Source organism: Cololabis saira, chromosome 15 (assembly GCF_033807715.1).
Source record: "Cololabis saira isolate AMF1-May2022 chromosome 15, fColSai1.1, whole genome shotgun sequence".
Taxonomy (NCBI): domain Eukaryota; kingdom Metazoa; phylum Chordata; class Actinopteri; order Beloniformes; family Belonidae; genus Cololabis; species Cololabis saira.
The window spans coordinates 4892402-4912465 of record NC_084601.1 but is presented as its reverse complement, the minus strand read 5'-3'; the positions used below and the strand labels follow the sequence as shown (position 1 = coordinate 4912465).

General features: G+C 41.3%; 2 protein-coding genes across 3 annotated transcripts in view; both read left to right on the top strand.

Annotated features, from left to right (window-relative positions):
- The window catches only part of prrc2a (proline-rich coiled-coil 2A), a 29301-nt gene extending 21552 nt beyond the window's left edge, over nt 1–7749 (top strand). For both annotated transcript variants that reach the window (XM_061742186.1, XM_061742187.1), the window contains exon 16: nt 1202–7749. In XM_061742186.1, the coding sequence (XP_061598170.1) occupies nt 1202–4199 (2998 nt within the window). In that variant the 3' untranslated portion in view covers nt 4200–7749. The remainder of the gene's footprint in view (nt 1–1201) is intronic.
- A 625-nt stretch (nt 7750–8374) lies between these two features.
- csnk2b (casein kinase 2, beta polypeptide) lies at nt 8375–19078 on the top strand. The gene is made up of 7 exons (XM_061742183.1): nt 8375–8498; nt 9816–9897; nt 11066–11168; nt 12344–12459; nt 14459–14534; nt 15637–15826; nt 17052–19078. Exons 2-7 carry the CDS (start codon nt 9826–9828, stop codon nt 17140–17142), a joined length of 648 nt encoding a protein of 215 aa, XP_061598167.1. The 5' UTR covers nt 8375–8498; nt 9816–9825; the 3' UTR covers nt 17143–19078.
- Nucleotides 19079–20064: the final 986 nt, after the last annotated feature.

Genomic DNA, 20064 nt, shown 5'->3' with positions numbered 1-20064 from the left:
TTACACACGTGTCATTTGTTGATGTTTTTCCAGGATTCTGATTGGCTGGCATGACGTTAACAGCGTTTTTATGCGGGTCCGTGTAAACGAGGATTTTTTTGAAAACGTAGAGGGGAAAATATCCGTTTTTGTAAATACCCGGCTACGTGTAAACGTGGCCTTAGGGTGCTTTCACACCTGTGGCCCGTTTGTTTTGTTCCGTTTTAGGGGCTGAACCGATACAGTTGTTCCGTTTCTCGTTTGTGGAGTTTGTGTTCACAAGGCAACCGTCTGTACCGTTTCAAAGCTGTTAATAAATTCCATGCGCGAAGCAGCTGCTCTCTGATTGGTCAAATGAACGCGGAAGGAGTTTCCTCTTCCGCACCCCGGGATAAACAACAGACTGCAGCCGTTGGCTTTGGCTGATTTATGGTTCCGCGTTACACCAACGCAGAGCCTACGGCATAGAGTACGGCGCTGCGCAAATCCTGCCCGAATTGAACATTGTTTAATTTCAAACAAAGTTTAATTTGTGCCATGCTGGGACAACATCTCGCACGTCCAATAGGAGAGGAGTTCGTGGAGGCTGCACCGACTCCTCTTCTTGCGCCGCGGTCGCACATACACATGAATGAATGGAGTTGTCTCGGGTGCTGTGTGGATTATGTTCTCACTCCAAATTTAAAAAATGAACCGTTTCAGGTCTCGATTGGAATCGGGCCGAGACCACCTCTCCTAGGCGATCTCGGAACGCTTGTTTTGTACCGTTTCAGAACGCGATTGCTGTGTTCACATATACCAAAACGTTCCGATCTTTAGGGGGAAACGTTCCCTGTTCCGGAACAACTGCTTGAAACGGTACAGGTGTGAAAGCACCCTTAGATATTTTGAGTTTTCTTAAACTGTAAGCCATGATCAGCAATTTTAAAATAATAAAAGGCTTGCAATATTTCAGTTGATTTGTAATGAATCCAGAATGTATGACATTTTTGTTTTTGTAACTGCATTACAGAAAATTACAATATTCTAATTTTTTGAGACAGGCGTGTAGTAACTGTTTGAAGACTGTTCAGACTAATAACATCAGTTGGAACAGTCTAGAAACTTGGAGATAGCTTTTTCCATCTCCAAGTTTTTGTTTAATTATCTAGCCCTCTAAATGTTGGTAATGGATTAGGTTTGTATTTCATGTTTTTTTTTTCTTCAATTTTCTCTGTCTTAGGAGTGACACTCCTCCACACCGCTTGCGAGAGGGCACATTAGGGGCTGTCCAGCAGCCCAGCAACTCATCCAATCAAAGTCATCCTCCCGTCGGCTCTCAGGTCGCAGCACAGGGAGGCGGCCACCATCCCCATCACTATATCGGTGGGCGAAGCAACTACAGCAACTTCCCTGACCAGGGTGTGAGAATCTCTCCCCACCAGCAGAGACCAGACGACAGGGGGAATCAGCTGCACGGGTTCCCTCACCAGGATGAAGGGCCTTCCCGAGGATCTCAGCAGGGCCAGATGTGGGGAGCCCCACACTCTCATTATGATCGTAACAACCGAGCAGACCTCCCCCCCATGGATAACTCTCATTTTCACCACTCACAGCAGCATCACTTCCCTCTTCACTCTCATAAACCAGAAAATAGTCGCGACAGGGCCGGTGAAACCACTGCTAAAAAGAGTGACACTTCCCCCCCTCTCCACCAACCTTCCTTGTCGTCCTCCTGCTCTTCCTCCTCTGCTTCCTCTGCCAGAGAGGACGCTAATCTCAAAGCATCCCAGCATCATCATCACCACCCACAGGAGAGGGAGAGTGAGTCTGTTAACGCTCACGGTCCTGGTGAAAAGGGCAATAACAGCAATGTCGGTAACAACCACGTGAAGCAGGAAAAGACGGGCCCGGTTTACACGTCCCATTCTTCCTCCATCTCCAACCCGGCTCCCTCACAACACAACAGCCACAATCAGCTTCAGCAGCATCCGCATCCTAAATTAAACCAAAGAGGAGGGCGGGAGCACAAGACTGAAACCCAATGGGGCCCACGGCCCGGAAGCAGCAACATGGGCGGGGGCTCCTCTCACGGCAGGAGGGCCAACAATGCAGGAGGTGGGAACAGCTCTCGGGGAGGAGAAGATTCAAACACATCTTCGGACCACAAACCCTCCAACCAGGCAGGAAGCTCCAATCCCAACAAGAGGGCCGGGCCCATTAAGAAGCCCGTACTCAAGGAGATGAAGAAAGGAGGAGGTGAAAATGATGGAGGAGAAAAAACGGGCATGGGCTTTGGAAAGGATAAAGAGCAAGATGCGAGCCAAGCGAGCTCCACAAAGCAGGACGCCTCCTTTATCTCCCAGAACCCCTCCGCTTCGTCTAAAGATGATACAGCCCAAACGACAAAACCCAGAAATGTAGGAAAAGACCGATCCACAGGTGGAGGTGGAGGAGGGCCGGGTAAGGGGTCCAGAGATGCAGACGTCCCACCATCAGGGTTTCCAGGAGCCTCCTCCAGGAAGGACAGAGACCGCTCCTTTGAACAGGGTGCTGGCGGGTCCCACCACCACGGGCCGTCAGCTAAGAACAGCAGAGCCAGCCGAGGACGTGGGGGGGAGTTCTACGGCCGTGGCCGCGGTTACAGGGGAAGCTTCACCGCCGGCGCTGCAGCCGCCGCCGGCAGCCGCGGCAGGATGGGCGGTAGGAGCGGCAGGGACTATCGCTCAACAGTCGGAGGTGGCCACCACCAAGAACCCAGGGGTGAGGGAGCCGGTGGCCGCCACGGGCAAGATCGCTCTCAGCACAACCCCGCCAGGGCCAGAAACCGCAGTGAAACTCGCAGCGAGGGCTCGGAATATGAAGAAATCCCTAAGAGAAGGAGGGAGAGGGGCTCCGAAACCGGGAGTGAGAGCGGTGCAAGTGACCTGGCTCACTCAGACAAAGAAGACAACCAAAAACCCAGCACCAAGAATGGTTCCGATAACGTCCACGCTACAGGAAACCCTTCATCCGGCCCGTCTAGAGGTCCCCAGCCACGCGTCTTCACCCCCAGGGGAGTCCCCTCAAGGAGGGGGAGAGGCGGTGGGGGAGGAGGAGGTGCCATTTACAGGAGCAGTGGCAACATGGGAGGGATGCCAGGAGGACACCGGGTTGGACCCAACTCAGGTTCTCACAGTTCTCACTCCTCCAAGTCATCAGCGTCCGGTCGTAAACAGCAAGGTCCGCCGCAAACCTCCGCACACAAAGATGTGAATCGAGGAGGAAACGCAGGAGAAAAGAAAGACAAAGCAGCTGATGGAAGTCAAATTCAAAATCCGGGGATCAGCGCCCCTCAGCCGGCTTTGCCTGCCACAAACCCGGCTGCTGTAGGTTCCAGTGAGAACGGAGGGGTCGTAACCCACCAACCTTCAACCAATTCTGCACCCAACTCCGGAGGGCCAAATGCAACCCCTCTTCCCACCAACCGTGGGTTCGAGCGGCCCCCCAGACGTCGGCGTCACGGGCGATCTCAACACCAGCAAGATAAGCCGCCCCGCTTCCGGAAACTGAAGGAGAGAGAGAACGCTGCTCGTATCAACGGAGGAGTAGGAGTCATCGGTGGCGGGAGACCTTCGTCTCCTTCCTCGAATTTAGTTCAGGACAGTAACGGAGCACCCGTCTCTGCTCCCACAACAGGAAACGCCCAAAATGCTAATCAGAGCACCACACTGACGACAAACAATAACAGTGGCGGCGGGCATGTTAAAAATGCAAACAGCCACCACCATCACCACTACAACCAGGGAAACGTCGGTCCGGCCCACCCCCAGCACCATCACAACCACGGAGCAAAGTCTCCAGATTTTACCAACCAGAACTCTGACCAGGCCAACGAGGAGTGGGAAACGGCCTCGGAGAGCAGCGACTTCACAGAGTTCAGAGACAGGGAGGGAGGAGGCGTGAAGGCCTCCTATTCCCACCATCAGCACCACCCGGGGAAGGGCGGAGGGGGCGGTGGAGGCGGAGGTCTGGCGGAGCACGACATGGCGGGGAAAGAGCCCGCCGGTAACAAAAGAAGCTTCTCCAGCCAGCGTCCCGGGATGGATCGACAGAACCGGAGGGTCAATGCTGGAGGCGGGGGAGGTGGAGGCCGAGGCCCCCGAGGGCCACACGGTGGGGGCTCCGGAGGGCCCGGCAACGGAGGTGGCAACCGCGGGGAGAAACGTGCCAACTGGCCCTCTCCAAAAAATAGGAAGTAATGGAGTATAAAAAACATTTTAGATAAACCTCACCCACATTAAAATCCACTCCTTACATCTTAATCCCTTTTGATCATTATTTCATGGCTTATCTGTTGGCATACTTAACATATTAGTGCATTGTACAGTATATGGAGATGGTATTTACATTCACTTTAGCTGCCCTCACCTCAGCCACTTTTGTCCCCTTTTGCATCATTCTACTATTGACCGTCCGTTATTGTAAATTTATCTGTTTAATCTGTCTTGCTCTCCGTTTGTTTAAGCCCCCACCTTTTTTTTTTTCTTCTTCTTCTTCTTTTAAGTCTCCTAAGAAACTCACTCTGGTTGGATTTGACAAGCATGTGGTTGTGCAATGAAAGTGCACGTTGTTTTGATATACATTAACGCAATGCTCCGCAAATACTTGGATATACAAGCACAAATACGACCTTTAAAATTCAAACATGCAAAATAAAATGTGGGCTTCAATTGGAAAAATGTTTGGATTGGGTTAACTTTTATATTTATGTACATGTATATTTCTACCACACTTTGGCCTTGGGTGGTATTTAGTAGTACAGTCCTGCGTTACGTCCCTCGCGGAGGGAAAGACTGCAGCCTCATCTTTTAATGAGAACATTGTACCATAAGAGGTTTTGTTTCTCGCATGTGTGTTTATTTTTTTTTTTTCTTTCCTGTTTAGTTTTAGCCTCTGATAAATATTTGGAGTGTGTTGTTTTTTTTCTTTTGTTTTTTTTTTCTTTTCTTCCTCCTTTTTCTATCCATAAAAGAGGTCATTAAATACCTTTTACTAAATTCCTCAAGTTCTCCTTGATGGTTTCCTGCAAAGTGTCTGGTTAATGTGAGTGGGCCTACTGAGGAACTACTGCTCAGTGCTCACTTGCATTCCATTGATTTGTTTTTAATATCAGTGTTTTGCTGCTTATTCAATAGACTGTGTGAAGTTTTTTTTTTTTTGTTTTTTTTTTTCTCTCTAAATTGTTTTCACATTTCATTAGGTATTGGTTGCTCCTTGTGTAGTAATTAAGGCTTTTCTAGCCTCATAGTAGCATCCTCTGTACTTGCAGAAACTTCTACATACTGCAAAAATCCCCAAGGACAATAGTTTTACTCTCTTGAGGAGTTTTGTTTACCTTTATGAAGACTGTATTGATAGCGTGATGGCTTTATTTTAACAACCATTATTTCCTCAATGGCTTACATTGTTGTGGAAGCATTTATCTCCCTGAAATTGAAATATCAGTCTCGTCAGGAAGATGAGTCGGATGAAAATGTAGGTCATGATATAACAAAAACGTTTGGGTTTCACAAAATATTTTATCCTTCACAAAGTAATTGAGTATGATCTAAAAGCACTCCTTGTTGTATAAAACAAGCATCCATGGTTGCCATTGTTTTGTTTTGTTTTTCTTCTTTTCTCCCTCCTTTTTCTTTTTGATTTTCAAATTTTTTGGGGGGGGGCAAGTTGCATGTGCTGCAACAGGACAGGTACTCTACCTGGGCCCGGAGTACAGATGCAGCGTTGTGCTGTTACACCTCCTCTCCTGTCACGTGTGGCACGATTCGCTCACTGCGCCCTCGCAGATACTCCTCACGCCTAGAAGGACTCATTTTCTGAGGTGGAATTTCTCCAAGCATGTGTACACAGGATGACGGATTCATCATGTGGTGGCAACCAGGAGAATACAGGACAGTGCTGAGCAGGTGACCCAAGCGTCATCTTATACCATTCACACGGTTTTTTGAGATTTTACTTGCAACAAATAATGCTGACCTGGATGTAAGAGTAGTCCTGTTAAGTTTTATCACACATAAAAGACAAAAATGACTTGAGGCAGCATCCAAGGTGAACTAAATTGATTTTTCTCATATGCATCAATTCTTTCACTGCTGTAAGTTGGGGTTTGTTTACTGACAACAGTTTGAAGATTGTCTCTGGGATGTTTTGAGTAGGGCATTTGATGATATGTGTATATGTGTGCTTGTTTGGATGTGTGTTAATGGTGTCTGTGTTATAGCTCGGGAAGGGGTGGGGACCAGAGGGTTTAACATTAATGGCAAGCACTTTCTGCCTTGTTTGCCCACGTCTGGTTGAACCAATATAATTAAGACAATTCTACTGTTTCTTAAATACATCCACATGTATACATTCAGCTGTGTGTATATGTTTATCATTCACATGAAGAACCTACAGTGGGAAAACAACTTTTTTTTGTGTAATTTAAATATACATTCTTCCGCAGCCAAGAGAAGTTGGACATATTTTCCTTTTCACTATGAATTCTGAGCATGTACACACCTAACGGGTGCAGCTTGCATTGCCCGTTACTGGTTTATACATTGATAGCTGTACACTTAACACTGGCTCAAAGAGTCCTACAGCCCTCCTTAATTTTCGATGTGCGCATTGTTGTATGTACCCATGTTAAAAGAGAAACACATAGTGTATTCCAGCAAAATTTCTCAAAGATTGTATTGTTTCCATCATTACTGAGGTACCTGGAGTGGTTCAAACTGTTTTTAGCATTTATGGTTTTAGTAATGGAACCGTAATATACACACATGTATGTATATTGGTATGTATCTAAGTTTTGTCTACCCCAACTTACATTCCCACAAACAAATGTTGCCATTTTTAGTTCAAGGGAGCAATGTACAAGCAGAGAAGTGTCTTATTATAATAAAGTTATACAGAGAAGGCAAAGTTAAATAAACTACTTTGATTTAATGGAAAATAAAATTGCATGTCTAGTTCTTGATGAATTGGAATATTTTGAGGGACACTTGGACAAAAGTTTAATGTTCACCCTGACATGCTGTATGTCTGAATTAAAGATGCCTGTCAAGATTTTGGTTATTCAGCACTGCAATATTTATTTTGAAATTGCTTAAAACAGTAGCAGGAATAGTGTAAAATAAAATCCCAAATTACACCAACTGAAGTTCAACTTCAGGATGCTGCATAACGTGTTCAAATAGCTGAATATTACGCAGATTTGTGAGCTTATATTACAGGTTCACAGTTATAATGTATTTGTCTTTCGCTCAGTTTGTTTTCCATATATATATATATATATATATATATATATAGCTTCAGTAATATGTTGGTTTGTTTTATTTTATATTGTTAAATCCATTGAATTCCTGAGCAACTACATTTAAATTTTATTGTAGACATGATGGAAATAAAAAAATAGCTAATATGGATATTTTACTATCCTACTCTTCTATTTGCATTGTAAAATATTTATAGATATGGGAGCGTTGGTATGATAATAGGGACTTGTTACATCAACATTTAGCCCAGAGCCTCTTTAGTAAGATACATGCAGCTTTGTAAACTGACCTGCCTGTTTTATCCGTTTCCAAATAAAAAATAAATAAAGCAGGATCTAAACTGCTGAACATCCAGAATCGTAAGGTATGTATATATGAAAAAAAAATCACTTAAAAAAAAAAAAGAAAAGAAGCGTACGTAACATACTAGATAACCTGTTCTTGTCTAAACCTTTGAGACTGTAGCATCAAATAAATTGTTTATTTTCAACTGCTGCAGTATTTCTCGGTTTTTATATACGCAAGGTACATATACAGGACTGTCTCAGAAAATTAAAATATTGTGATAAAGTTCTTTATTTTCTGTAATGCAATTAAAAAAACAAAGTCATACATTCTGGATTCATTTCAAATCAACTGAAATATTGCAAGCCTTTTATTATTTTAATATTGCTGATCATGGTTTACAGCTTAAGAAAACTCAAATATCCTATCTCAAAAAATTAGAATATTCTGGGAATCTTAATCTTAAACCGGAAGCCATAATCAGCAATATTAAAATAATAAAAGGCTTGCAATATTTCAGTTGATTTGTAATGAATCCAGAATGTATGACATTTTTGTTTTTTTAATTGTCCTTTAATTACAGAAAATAAAGGACTTTATCACAATATTCTAATTCTGAGACAGTCCTGTAAAATTATACACAGAGGGCTAGAGTAACTATAGAAAATGACCCTTGATAATTAGTAAAAGGGCACTTCTTTTCTTACTGGAAACATCAAAATGATTCTCTCTGATCGCTTGAGGGTGAACAGTCAGCTGCGCCGCGAGTGTGCAGCTCGGGGTGACCAGTAGGGGGCAGCACCGGGACCCGTGCAGCCCTGCGGCAGCAGGAAGAGGAAGAGGAAGAGCGTAACCTACAGCGAGATCCCGGAGTCCATCTTATTTACACCGCAGTGCTAAGCTACTCATCTGGGGCTTCTTTGGGATAAAAAACACACCAAAACTGACAGCCGCGTAAGTTGGCAGAGTTAAACTTTTAATTGTGTTTTTAGGCTAAAACGCAGGGATGTTAGGAGTTGTGGAAAGAGTCATTTTCGTCGTTGGGGGCTGGTTCTGTCAAGATGTGCCGTGAGGGGCTTTTAGCTCAGCGAGCTAACTAATGTCGGCACGAAAAACACACTTTTGGTGGTGGATTTAACTTCGCCAATTAAATTATATTGCTTCGTGTTTATCGGTAGACTAACAAAAATATACGTACCGCAAAAAGTGTCTTGTTTTAACTCGCGATGCGTAGGATATTGCACCATGTAGCTGTTTAGCGTAGCAGCTTAGCATTTTAGGAATTAAGCCTGATTTATGGTTCTGCGTTAAATCGAAGGCGTAGGGTACGCGTGGACGCGCAACCTACGCCGTAGGCTCTGCGTTGACGTAACGTGAACCATAAATCAGCCTTAAGGCACAGGTTTCTAGATGGATTAATTAATTAACACAATGGGAGTTTTTTCTTTTTTTTCATATTAGTTTTACAAGAGAGCGTTGATATACTGTTCAGAGTGAAGGTTCAGTGTTGTAAACAGTACTCGAGTTGTAAAATAAAATCAGGGGGGATGGTGGTTTTTATTATATGGGGACAGATAATTTGTGCTGATTACAAATAATATATTACAAATAATAGCAGTGACCAAAACACCTGCAGAAATACTGCAGGAATGACATAGCAGCAGTAAAATTCAGCCTTCTGTAAGCTTTAAATATCCACTGGGCTTACATCAAATACATCAAAACACAACAATAAAAAACACTTTTCTGAACTTATCAATATGACTCTGTCCTTCACAGGATAAGTAACATGGATCACTGCAAAAACTCAAAATCTTAACAAGAATATTTGTCTCATTTCTAGTTAAAATGTCTCATTTTAGTAAAAAAAAATCTCATTACACTGAAAACAAGACTCATCAGTGGAAAAAACAACAATTTTCACCCGTTTCAAGTAGATTTTCACTTGAAAAAGGTAGAAAAAACAAGATTTTTAGCTTGTAATGAGAAGATAAATCTTGTCCCACTAGCAGATTTTCCTACTTATTTCAAGTGAAAATTGGCTTGAAACAGGTGAAAATTGTCAAATAAGTTATTTTTCTGGTGATGACTCTAAATGTTGAAATAGCAGTAAAACCACATTCATTGATGAAATGACATAAGGGATGGAAAGGAGGGATGGAAGTTTTACAGGGGGGATGATTTGGACCGTTTTTATTTCAGGGGGGGATGCCATCCCCCCTCAACTCCAGTACTGGTTGTAAATGTTTTTCACATTTCCGGTTTGTGCAGGTCTCCAGAGATGAGCAGCTCAGAGGAAGTGTCATGGATCTCCTGGTTCTGTGGACTGAGAGGGAACGAGTTCTTCTGCGAGGTGAGTCTCGTCACCATGTCTATATCCAGTGTCGCCATGCAGGTAGTAGTTTAAATATTAAAAGTTGGACCCCCCCCCCCATTTCTAACACACGCAGCCAGCTGACACCTCCAGTCACGTGACAAAGAAATTACACTTATTTTTTACCAGGCTTTAAATGTAAATGAATACACCGGACAACATATTTATTTTAGAAACACTAAGTCAGAAATTTTGAAATCCGTCTCCCACGTTGGTTTGAAAAAATTTGGCCCACTTTTCTTTAAAATTTTGCTTCAGTTCATTGAAATTTCCTGGCATATGTTATTGCTGTGTTCTTTTAAGAGGGAAGAAGCTTTTTCTTTGCAGTCCCTTTAAACAAGCTTAATATGTGCAGGGTTTCTCCAGTGGCACTATCATGTGTTTTCAGACCTCTCATATGTTGAACTCAATTTCAAGTCTGTCATTAAAGATCTATGTCCATACTACTTTGCACACATATAATGTTACCAATGACGCTTCCTTTGAAAAAAAACTTTTGTGCATATTGCTCTTATAATGGGTTTTATCGTGGGTCATTAAATGCGGGAATTGTCTACATAACAGATAATACAAAGTCAGTGGGGCTCGCTTTTCTGTCTTGGTTTTCTCTGATGCATCTGAACAAAAAAACATGAAGCCCTTAGGGTTCAAAGGTACAGGAACTAGGAGCTCCCTGGTGGACATTATATCTTCATCATGTTTCTCTAGTTAAGTTTGCACCATAGATAAAAAGACTGACGCAACATAACAGCCAGCTGGAGGGCGGTAGACCAGCGCAGATTACACTGTAATTTCTCTCACATATCAGATCAATAAACCCAAGGCTTCATTATAATTTAATTCTTCTATTTCCTTCATTGTTCTGTTTCCCCTAGGTGTGTTGAGTCTGAGATGTAATTTTTATTTTTTAATCCCCCAAGTACTTCCCTATGCCATCTTAGAAATTTTGGCTGTTGTTATTGATTTTTTTTTTTAATTGATTTTTTTTTTTTTTCTCCCAGTCACCTTAAATAGTATTTACAGATCATTATACTCATGTGTGATATAAGGGATGCCATTGAGACTAACTTGTAATGTCAAATTGTTGTTTTTTTTTTTACTTTATTCTCAGTCAAATACTTTTCTACTCTGTTTTCTTGAACAATAGGTGGATGAAGACTACATCCAGGATAAATTCAATCTGACGGGCCTCAATGAGCAAGTTCCTCATTACCGCCAAGCCCTAGACATGATCTTGGACCTTGAACCAGGTCTGTATGTTGCGGATGGATGGATGACGTTATTCATCCCCGAGGGGAAATGTTGTTCCCATAGCAGTCCGGTATAAATACAGTAAAAAGTACAATAGAATGAAATACTGAGGTAGAAAAGAGAGGAGAAAAAAAATGTAACTAAGATAAAAACCCAGAATGGAACAAGGACACTTGGTAAACACAAGATAAATATTCATGCAACAGTAGTCACTCTACTAGTTCTAAAGAATTTAGAGTCATACATTATTTTTAACATGCCGAAGGTCTATTGCATATTGTTATTTAGAAGAAGCACAATGCCCATGTTTATTTACTCTTTCATTCACGTCGTTGTGACCCGTCATGTTTATAAACAGGCTGTGGTCAGCTGACGTGTTTACAGGACTGTCTCAGAAAATTAGAATGTTGTGATAAAGTTCTTTATTTTCTGTAATCCAGGATTCCTTCTGGATTCATTACAAATCAACTGAAATATTGCAAGCCTTTTATTATTTTAATATTGCTGATCATGGTTTACAGTTTAAAACTCAAATATCCTATCTCAAAAAATTAGAATGTTCTGGGAATCTTAATCTTAAGCTCTAAACCATAATCAGCAATATTAAAATAATAAAAGGCTTGCAATATTCAGTTGATTTGTAATGAATCCAGAATGTATGACATTTTAGTTTTTTTAATTGCATTACAGAAAATAAAGAACTTTATCACAATATTCTAATTTTCTGAGACAGTCCTGTACTTGGTCATAATGGGAATGAACCGATACCTGCTGTGTGCTTCAGAGAGGAGCAGGGCAAATCACTGCTTTCTACACATTTATTACAGTTTACTACATTTTTGACGAGGTTCTTTGAAAAAATACTCAAAGGCCCCTGGGGGCAAAGTCACATGAAGAAAAATTTGGGGGACAGGAAGATAAAAAACAAGCGGCTACCTTAATTTTCAAATATCCTGCTTTTCCGTCATGTTTACAGGGATATCCGAATAAAGCGTGAGTGGCGTGTGTCTGAGAGACAACCTCTTTTACAGACTAATGAAGCCATTGTCATTATTCATTACACACTTGAAAATGGCTTTTGATACCAGTTCTCAGGACAGTTTGTATTTCCTGATTGAAAACTGATACAGATTGTGAAAATGTTTTTATGTCTGTATCTTCTTTGTTTTGTCAGATGAGGAACTGGAGGACAATCCTAACCAGAGTGACCTGATTGAACAGGCAGCGGAGATGCTGTACGGTCTCATCCATGCTCGTTACATCCTCACAAATCGAGGCATTGCACAGATGGTAGGTACTAGATCCACTGCTCTGCTGGGCTCATTTAAGAAACATGTATGTGGGTGTTTGTCTTCATAGTTTTTAGAGAAGTCAGCTGTAAATCACAACAGTGAAGAGTCAGATCTTTCACACGTGACCAGGTGCTGTAGCGTTTAATCTAAATCCTGAAGTAACAGTATTTGAATTGTGATATGCACTCAGGTGGATTATGTCTTATTCACACTGGACCAAAATTACCCCAGGACCTGCAGCAATTCTAAAGTTCCCTCCAACATCTGTATTCCATGAAATCGTGCTGGATAAGCGAAGTCTGTGTTTTACCATAATTTAGTGAAGTGACATTGAGGCCTTGACTTTTTATTAAACAATTACCTTTTTTTTAACAATAAATTGGTATATGGATTTAAAAGTATCTGATCAGACACTCCAGAGTTAGATTTTAGTGACTACACATCACATTTTGATAAGTGACAAAATCAAGAAATGGCATATGTTTTAAGCAAGTGGCAACCGCCACTTCCGCATTGACGCTCATGCCGAGCTAAATTTTAGTTGTCGTTCCTAGACTGACCAATAGAGGCTGGTTGCAAAAGCGCAGCACGTCAATTTGAAGTTGAAAAATCTCAACTTTATGCAAATGAGCACCGAGGCAGCGTCCAATCACAGACCGGGATTCCCGAAGCAAGAACCCTCAATGCAGATTGTACTTGTGTGTACACACAAACATACACTCATTCACATGCACACATGAGCAGAGCTGGGCACTCACAAACTTATTCTATCAGGAATTAATATATTTCATCCAGCAAACTGACATTTTTGCTGATTTGACTGCTGTTTTTACCTGAACTGCTCACGTGAAACACGTAACTGATGGTTGAGGAGCTGGATGGTCCCAACGATTTTATTTGCTACATTGATCCAACGCAAAATAATTAAAACCCGTGCTTATTAATCACAAAACACAGGTTAAACATAATGACCAAATCCGCTCCGACCCGGTGTGTCAGTGTCGGTGTGACAGACTGCAGTGAAGCCTGAATTATGGTTCCGCGTTAAATCGACGGCGTAGGTTACATACCCTACGCCGTTGGTGTGACGCGGAACCATAAATCAGGCTTCACCGGGAGCAAGGGCTCGCTGGCGGTTGATGTTGATCCGCGGACCAAACTTGTTAAGGAGCATCAAACTCCCATGTTAAATTGTCTGACTTTGGAGCAGAAATAAACACTTGCATTCTAGTTAGTCTAGTCTAGGTCCTTATTTCACGAGTCTGTATGAAGCTTAATGTTGATTAATTTCTATACATTTCTCTAAAAATATCATATCATCAAACGATTTGGGCTGGATAGGCTGAAGCAGTAATATTATATCACATTATGAACGGCAATTGGCACAATTACAGTGGGAAACAGGCAGAAAAGACAAGAAGAGGAATTAAAAAAACAAAAACAACATTTCAGCCCGCACATCACCGAATCACTGAGGTTAATTCAGATGGGATTAAAATCATCTCCTGACCTCGGTCTGAGCTGAAATAAGGTAGATAATTTGCAGTGGAATTTTTACTTTACAAATCACAGACATGGAGCATTCAGACGGGATCAAAATCACAGATATCCTCTGATTAATACAAATTGCTGCAGGTACCAATATAATTGTAATCCCATCTGAATGGGGCATTAGGATGTACTCTAGGTTTTTATCCATATTTTTTATCTATTATTCATGTATTTTGTATGAAATATTTCATACGGTTATTTTTTTTATTATCAAATTTTACTTTATTGTATTAAGTCCTGCTTAGTGTAGGACTTTATCACCTTTATAGTCGTCATATTTCATCATCTCAAAAAAGTACAATTTACTCCTCCTGGATTAAATTTCATGTGACTAGTTTTGGACGCAACTGGAATTTTTTTAATGAAGAAATATTTAAATTGTGGTCGGACTGTGTAATCTGATGTAAAATAATCATTCAGAAATGTCCTCATATGTACATTTACAGCTGGAGAAATACCAGCAGGGAGATTTCGGCTACTGTCCCCGAGTCTACTGTGAGAATCAGCCGATGCTTCCTATTGGTGAGTTAAAAGATCCATCCGTCTCTTCAAAAAGACTTTACACGTGTAGCACCAGTGAGTTTAATTTAATAAGTGACATCAAAGTGCACTGTCCTGTTGTCTTCCATTAAAGTGTTTATTCATTACTCCATTTCAATATGAAAAATAAAAGGAAATTTGTTCTTGCAGTAGTATAAAAGAATATTGTGCTGTAATATTGTAGAGGTCTGTCCGTGACTTTGCATGTAAAATTGGTTGCAAAATAAGGATTTGTTAATACAAAAAAGGAAATTATGTGTTTACATCTCATCAAAAGAGTCTTTGAATGAGTAGTTCTAAAAAGTGTTTCTAGCTGTGAGCAGAAAGGATCTCCTGTAGAAGTCTGTGTTGCAGCAGATCTGAAGAATCCTCTGCCTGAAGACACGGTTGTTGAATCACTGAGCTGTGAAGAGGATTCTCAGGGTCGTCCACCATGTTTGTCATTCAGTACGTTTCCATGCAGCAAAGAGATGTGATTTCTGATGGTATCAGATAAACATCCAGAAGACCCAATCACTTGTCTGAGTTTACATGCTGTTCAGAGAATGGGATAAATGTCCAGAGCATGGCTGACTCCGTGACGCTATGTGGCGCTGTAACCATAGTAACCATGGTAACCATTTCAACAAAGAGCCACTTCCGGTTGACGGTTGTTTTGTTTGGCGACAATGTACGACTTCCATATATTTTTCCACTTTATTTTGATCTGCTCCGGTGTCCTGATGAAGCTTCTGCCATCTCTTTCGCCATCTTTTTAAAGGTGTTTAAACAACTATTTAACTCGCGCCGTCTCCTTTCACTTCCGGGTGAATCCCCAGAGGAAATTCTCCAGCATGTGCAGACTGCAATATCTGATGTCTCCGTATACATGCCGTTAACATTCCGACTGTGAACGGGTTATCTAGGTGTTGCTATCCGATTATTGAATGTCCGATATCGGTCAGAAGTAGATTGGATTAAGGTGTTTACATGCAGTTTAAAAGTCTGAACGATGTCTCATACGATCACAAATCCGGTTGAACTGCTGCATGTAACCCAGCGTCCTCCTTCCCCTGCACATCATGCTCTTGTTGTTCCTTCACAGGCCTCTCAGACATCCCAGGAGAAGCCATGGTGAAGCTGTATTGCCCTAAATGTATGGATGTGTACACACCAAAGTCATCCCGGCACCACCACACGGATGGAGCCTATTTTGGTACCGGCTTCCCCCACATGCTGTTCATGGTTCACCCTGAGTACCGGCCCAAGAGACCCGCCAACCAGTTTGTCCCAAGGTTAGTGATGTTTAAAGGTGTAATGTTTATATACAGGACTGTCTCAGAAAATTAGAATATTGTGATTTTCAGTTAGATTAAGATTAAGATTCCCAGAATATTCACATTTTTTGAGATAGGATATTTTAGTTTTCTTAAGCTGTAATTTGGGCTTTTTTGGATGCTGTGTTTTTGGAGGCAGACCAAAACTTCAGCATGAGTTGATCGTTTTTGAAGTAATCCCAAAATGGTATAGGAAAATTCCTGGAGTTAGAGCTAGAGACCTCACATCCAGACCATAGTCTTTGCATATGAACAAAAAAAACAGCAAAGAAAAGGAAATAAAAAGCATAAAAATGACTGTTTTGGACAGCATCTCTGTGCAGTCACTGCAATCTCCTCATAAGCTTGTACAAGCACAAACTGTCAGAAGAAGACCACAAAAAAAGGACAGTTCATGGTTTCTGGATAAATATTTAGATATCAATGACAAATTAAGAAAGTGGAAAGGTTTGAAAAGTATTATTCTATTAAGAATACAGGACTGTCTCAGAAAATTAGAATATTGTGATTTTCTGTAATGCAATTACAAAAACAAAAATGTCATACATTCTGGATTCATTATAAATCAACTGAAATATTGCAAGCCTTTTATTATTTTAATATTGCTGATCATGGCTTACAGCTTAAGAAAACTCAAATATCCTATCTCAAAAAATTAGAATATTCTGGGAATCTTAATCTTAAACTGTAAACCATAATCAGCAATATTAAAATAATAAAAGGCTTGCAATATTTCAGTTGATTTGTAATGAATCCAGAATGTATGACATTTTTGTTTTTTTAATTGCATTACAGAAAATAAAGAACTTTATCACAATATTCTAATTTTCTGAGACAGTCCTGTAAATGACTCAAGTGCTGAACATGTTTGTACATAAAACACACGCACACTGGTCTCCAATTAAGAGTCAAAAGTTTTTTCTGATGCCTTCATCAGTCGGCCACACCCCATTCCACTCTTAAAAGTTGTATTCAGTGACGGGACATTTCCCATAAAATGTCCCATGAGCTGTCAGGATTAAGTGATGACGCGTGGCCTCTCTCTCCCTGAAAGTAAACACCATGATGTAAACGGCTTAATTGGTTTCACCTTGTGTGGGGCAAATCCCTTTTGATTTTTATGTTTTGTGCTGCTCTGAACTTTCATGGCACACTGATGTTTGTCCCTGTCATTGATGTGCAGGCTGTACGGGTTCAAAATCCATCCCATGGCCTACCAGCTGCAGCTGCAAGCTGCTTCCAGCTTCAAGAGTCCCGTGAAGGCCATCCGCTAGAGCGACCGGGACGGAGGAGGAGGAGGAAGAGGAGGAAGATTCTGAAAGTAAAGACAAGGCAGAGTTATAAGGAGAGGGCTCATCTGCAGTTCCTTTTAGATGACCCCTCCCCAGTATGAAGACTGTATTATTTTGATGTTAATTAGCACATATAAAAAAAAAATGGTAAAGATTTCCGAGTGAGTGAGACATGAAATACAGACACGACCTTGAAGACACGCACACACAAATATTAAAATGCAGCTATACACTTGGTTTTCCACGCCATACCAAACTCATGTGCCAAAAAAACAGAAGATGGGAGGAATCAGAACAATGCAGAGGTTTGTTATGGCTGCTGTGGCTGTTGGATCACATTAAGAGCCCAGTGACAAGACAAGTTTCAGGTACTTGGCACTACTTTCTTTTTTTTTTCCCCCCCCAGCCCCTTTTGCAGAAAAAGTTTTATTTCCAGAAATAAGACAGAAAGCTAAAAGTGCAGTCAAGTAGTTCTGTATTTGGCACAGTTTGGTGGAATATGGTGGCAAACCCTCCTCTCCCCTTTTGGCCCTGACGCATGCATGCACACTCAGGCTGGCGCTTGCAGAGACAGCTTGGATCGCTGCCGCGGGTGTCTTTCTCTGTATCGTTCACTTGTAAAATTTGGTTTTGTGGGATGTCTTGGCGAGCCGTCGTCGTCTGGAGCATTTTGTTAAATTTGCCTTAAGGTACAGAGAAACACCCGGATTGTTTTTGCTTTTTTGGGAGGCAGAGTTTTCTTTTCATTCATTCCTTTCTTTCTGCCGTTAGAAGACGTAGAGTAGAAACGAGTCAAACGTGGATATGAATTCATGAATCGTCAAACAATTGTAATAAGCCTGTCATTTCTCCAGCCGTCTGCGCGTGTGTCAAACAGCGGGTTTGTACTGTCCATCTTTCCCTCTTGCTTCAGTTCCGCTGCAGAAATGGTTTGACACCAAAAGTGGATCAGGCGACCTCTAGCAGCTGCTACCGTAGACTGGAAACGGAGAGAGAGCCGGCCTGGTTCATTACAGCTTCTTACTAATAAAGCTTTCTTTATTTTATGTTATTAAATGTTTGAAAGTTAAAAATGATAAATGGTCATATCATTGCTTATGTGCTGATGCTGTTCCCTTGCATGATGGACAGTGTTACAAAAAAACCGTTCTTGTCTTTTTCTAATGAAGCAAATAAGGTGTAAACATGTACTTCAGGTGTGCTGGTAGGTTTTAAAGTTTACTTGTTAAACTTTATTCACAAAAAATGGATTCCACCTGTCTCGTCTCAAAAAGTTGTTTTTTAATGTTATTTATATTTTGTCATACATGTTCATAACCTGTTAAACAAGGCACACGTTTGTACACATGGAGGTGTTGGTGTAATTAACTTTACCTGAAGCCCACAAGAGGTTCAACACATTTAACTTGTTCATAAGTGGGTTTTGTAACCTCATCAGAACCAGAACCAGGCCTGCTGTTTCTGCCGTTTCTGTCTGCTCTACCAGTCACCAGCGGTTGTTTGAACCTAGAAAAAGAGCCCTAGGTTTCGGCCCTTTCTCTGGAGCGTTCCAGCAAATATTCACCAGGTCGTCAAGCTGTTGCTGCAAAGAACAAGGAGACTCAGAGATTCTTTTGACAATCTGAATCCTTCAGCTCATTTTACTACTCCAGTCATCGTCTATCAGACCGGTCCAGAGATGGCCAGACTACTTTTTGTTTTAGTTTCTGAAACTCCGGGACGGCCGCTCAACGTCTCTCCTTCCACTTCCCCTCCTCTCCTCTCTGTGTGACTGTCATGAATTTTGTTTTTTGGAGTTCATGAACCAAGACAACGGTATTTATGTGTCGGGTTTTTAAACTGTTTTGTCCATGTTGTCTTTGTGTGACTGTGGAAGAGTGAGCCGGATTCAGAACCCAATAAACTTCTATTTTCTTTTCATATTCTTCTGTCCTTTATTCCAGTGGTATCCAGCCTTTTCTGCACTGCGGACCAGTTTAATGTCTGACAATATTTTCACGGCCCAATCGAAAGGTGTAGCTGATAAAAACTAAATAAAATGACAAGATCGGCATTAAAAACTGGTATTTTCTCTGTACTAATAATAAAACATTTTTTAAAAAATAAAATGATGGAAATTGTAAATTACCTTTTTAATATGAGTATTTTTCTATAAATGTTTTTTTGTTTTTCTCATTAACGTTATTTAAAGCCAGGCTTTTATTTTATTTGTTATATATTAAGGAGACCGATATTTAGTGCTTTTATTTTGAAGGCGTCTCACCGAGACCTTGTAAACATCCGGCGCTTCAGACTTTAACGGTAAAAGTTTAACAGCAGTAGAAAGTGTGTCTGAAAGACTAAACTAGTGTCAGGAATGCTAAAGTGGAGCCTAACTGACACAAAAAGCTCCTCCTGATAAGGATTTGTTTTCTTTGCAAATTTTGTGCCGTATTTATGCATACCTGCCAACATTGGGCTGTGAAAAAGAGGGAGATTTTCTGGGGTAGTGGTTGGAATGCTCCACTCACAACATCCCCGCCCTGATATAAACAATGCAACTTTTAATGAGCGTAAATCCATAGCTACAATGAAATGTGCTAAAATGTACCTCCCAAAATGATTTTACAGCCTTCTTGGAGCCAAATAATTGTAATATTAATAACAATAAAATACAATATTTGTAGAATTTTCCAGGTTCCCTTTGTCCCCCAAGGACCTGTTGTAATTGTAAGTGGCAGACTTTGCAGCTTCAATCACTTTCTTGGAGGGTACATACTTGTGGCCAGGGCTGGTATGGTTAATCTTGCAAGAAAGGATTGCGCAAAGAGTAGAATTATCCATACGCATTTTGTTTTCTGTGAGGATCCTTTTCACCATGCTGAATGACCTCTCTGAGCTTGCATTGCTGTGAGAGATGCAGAG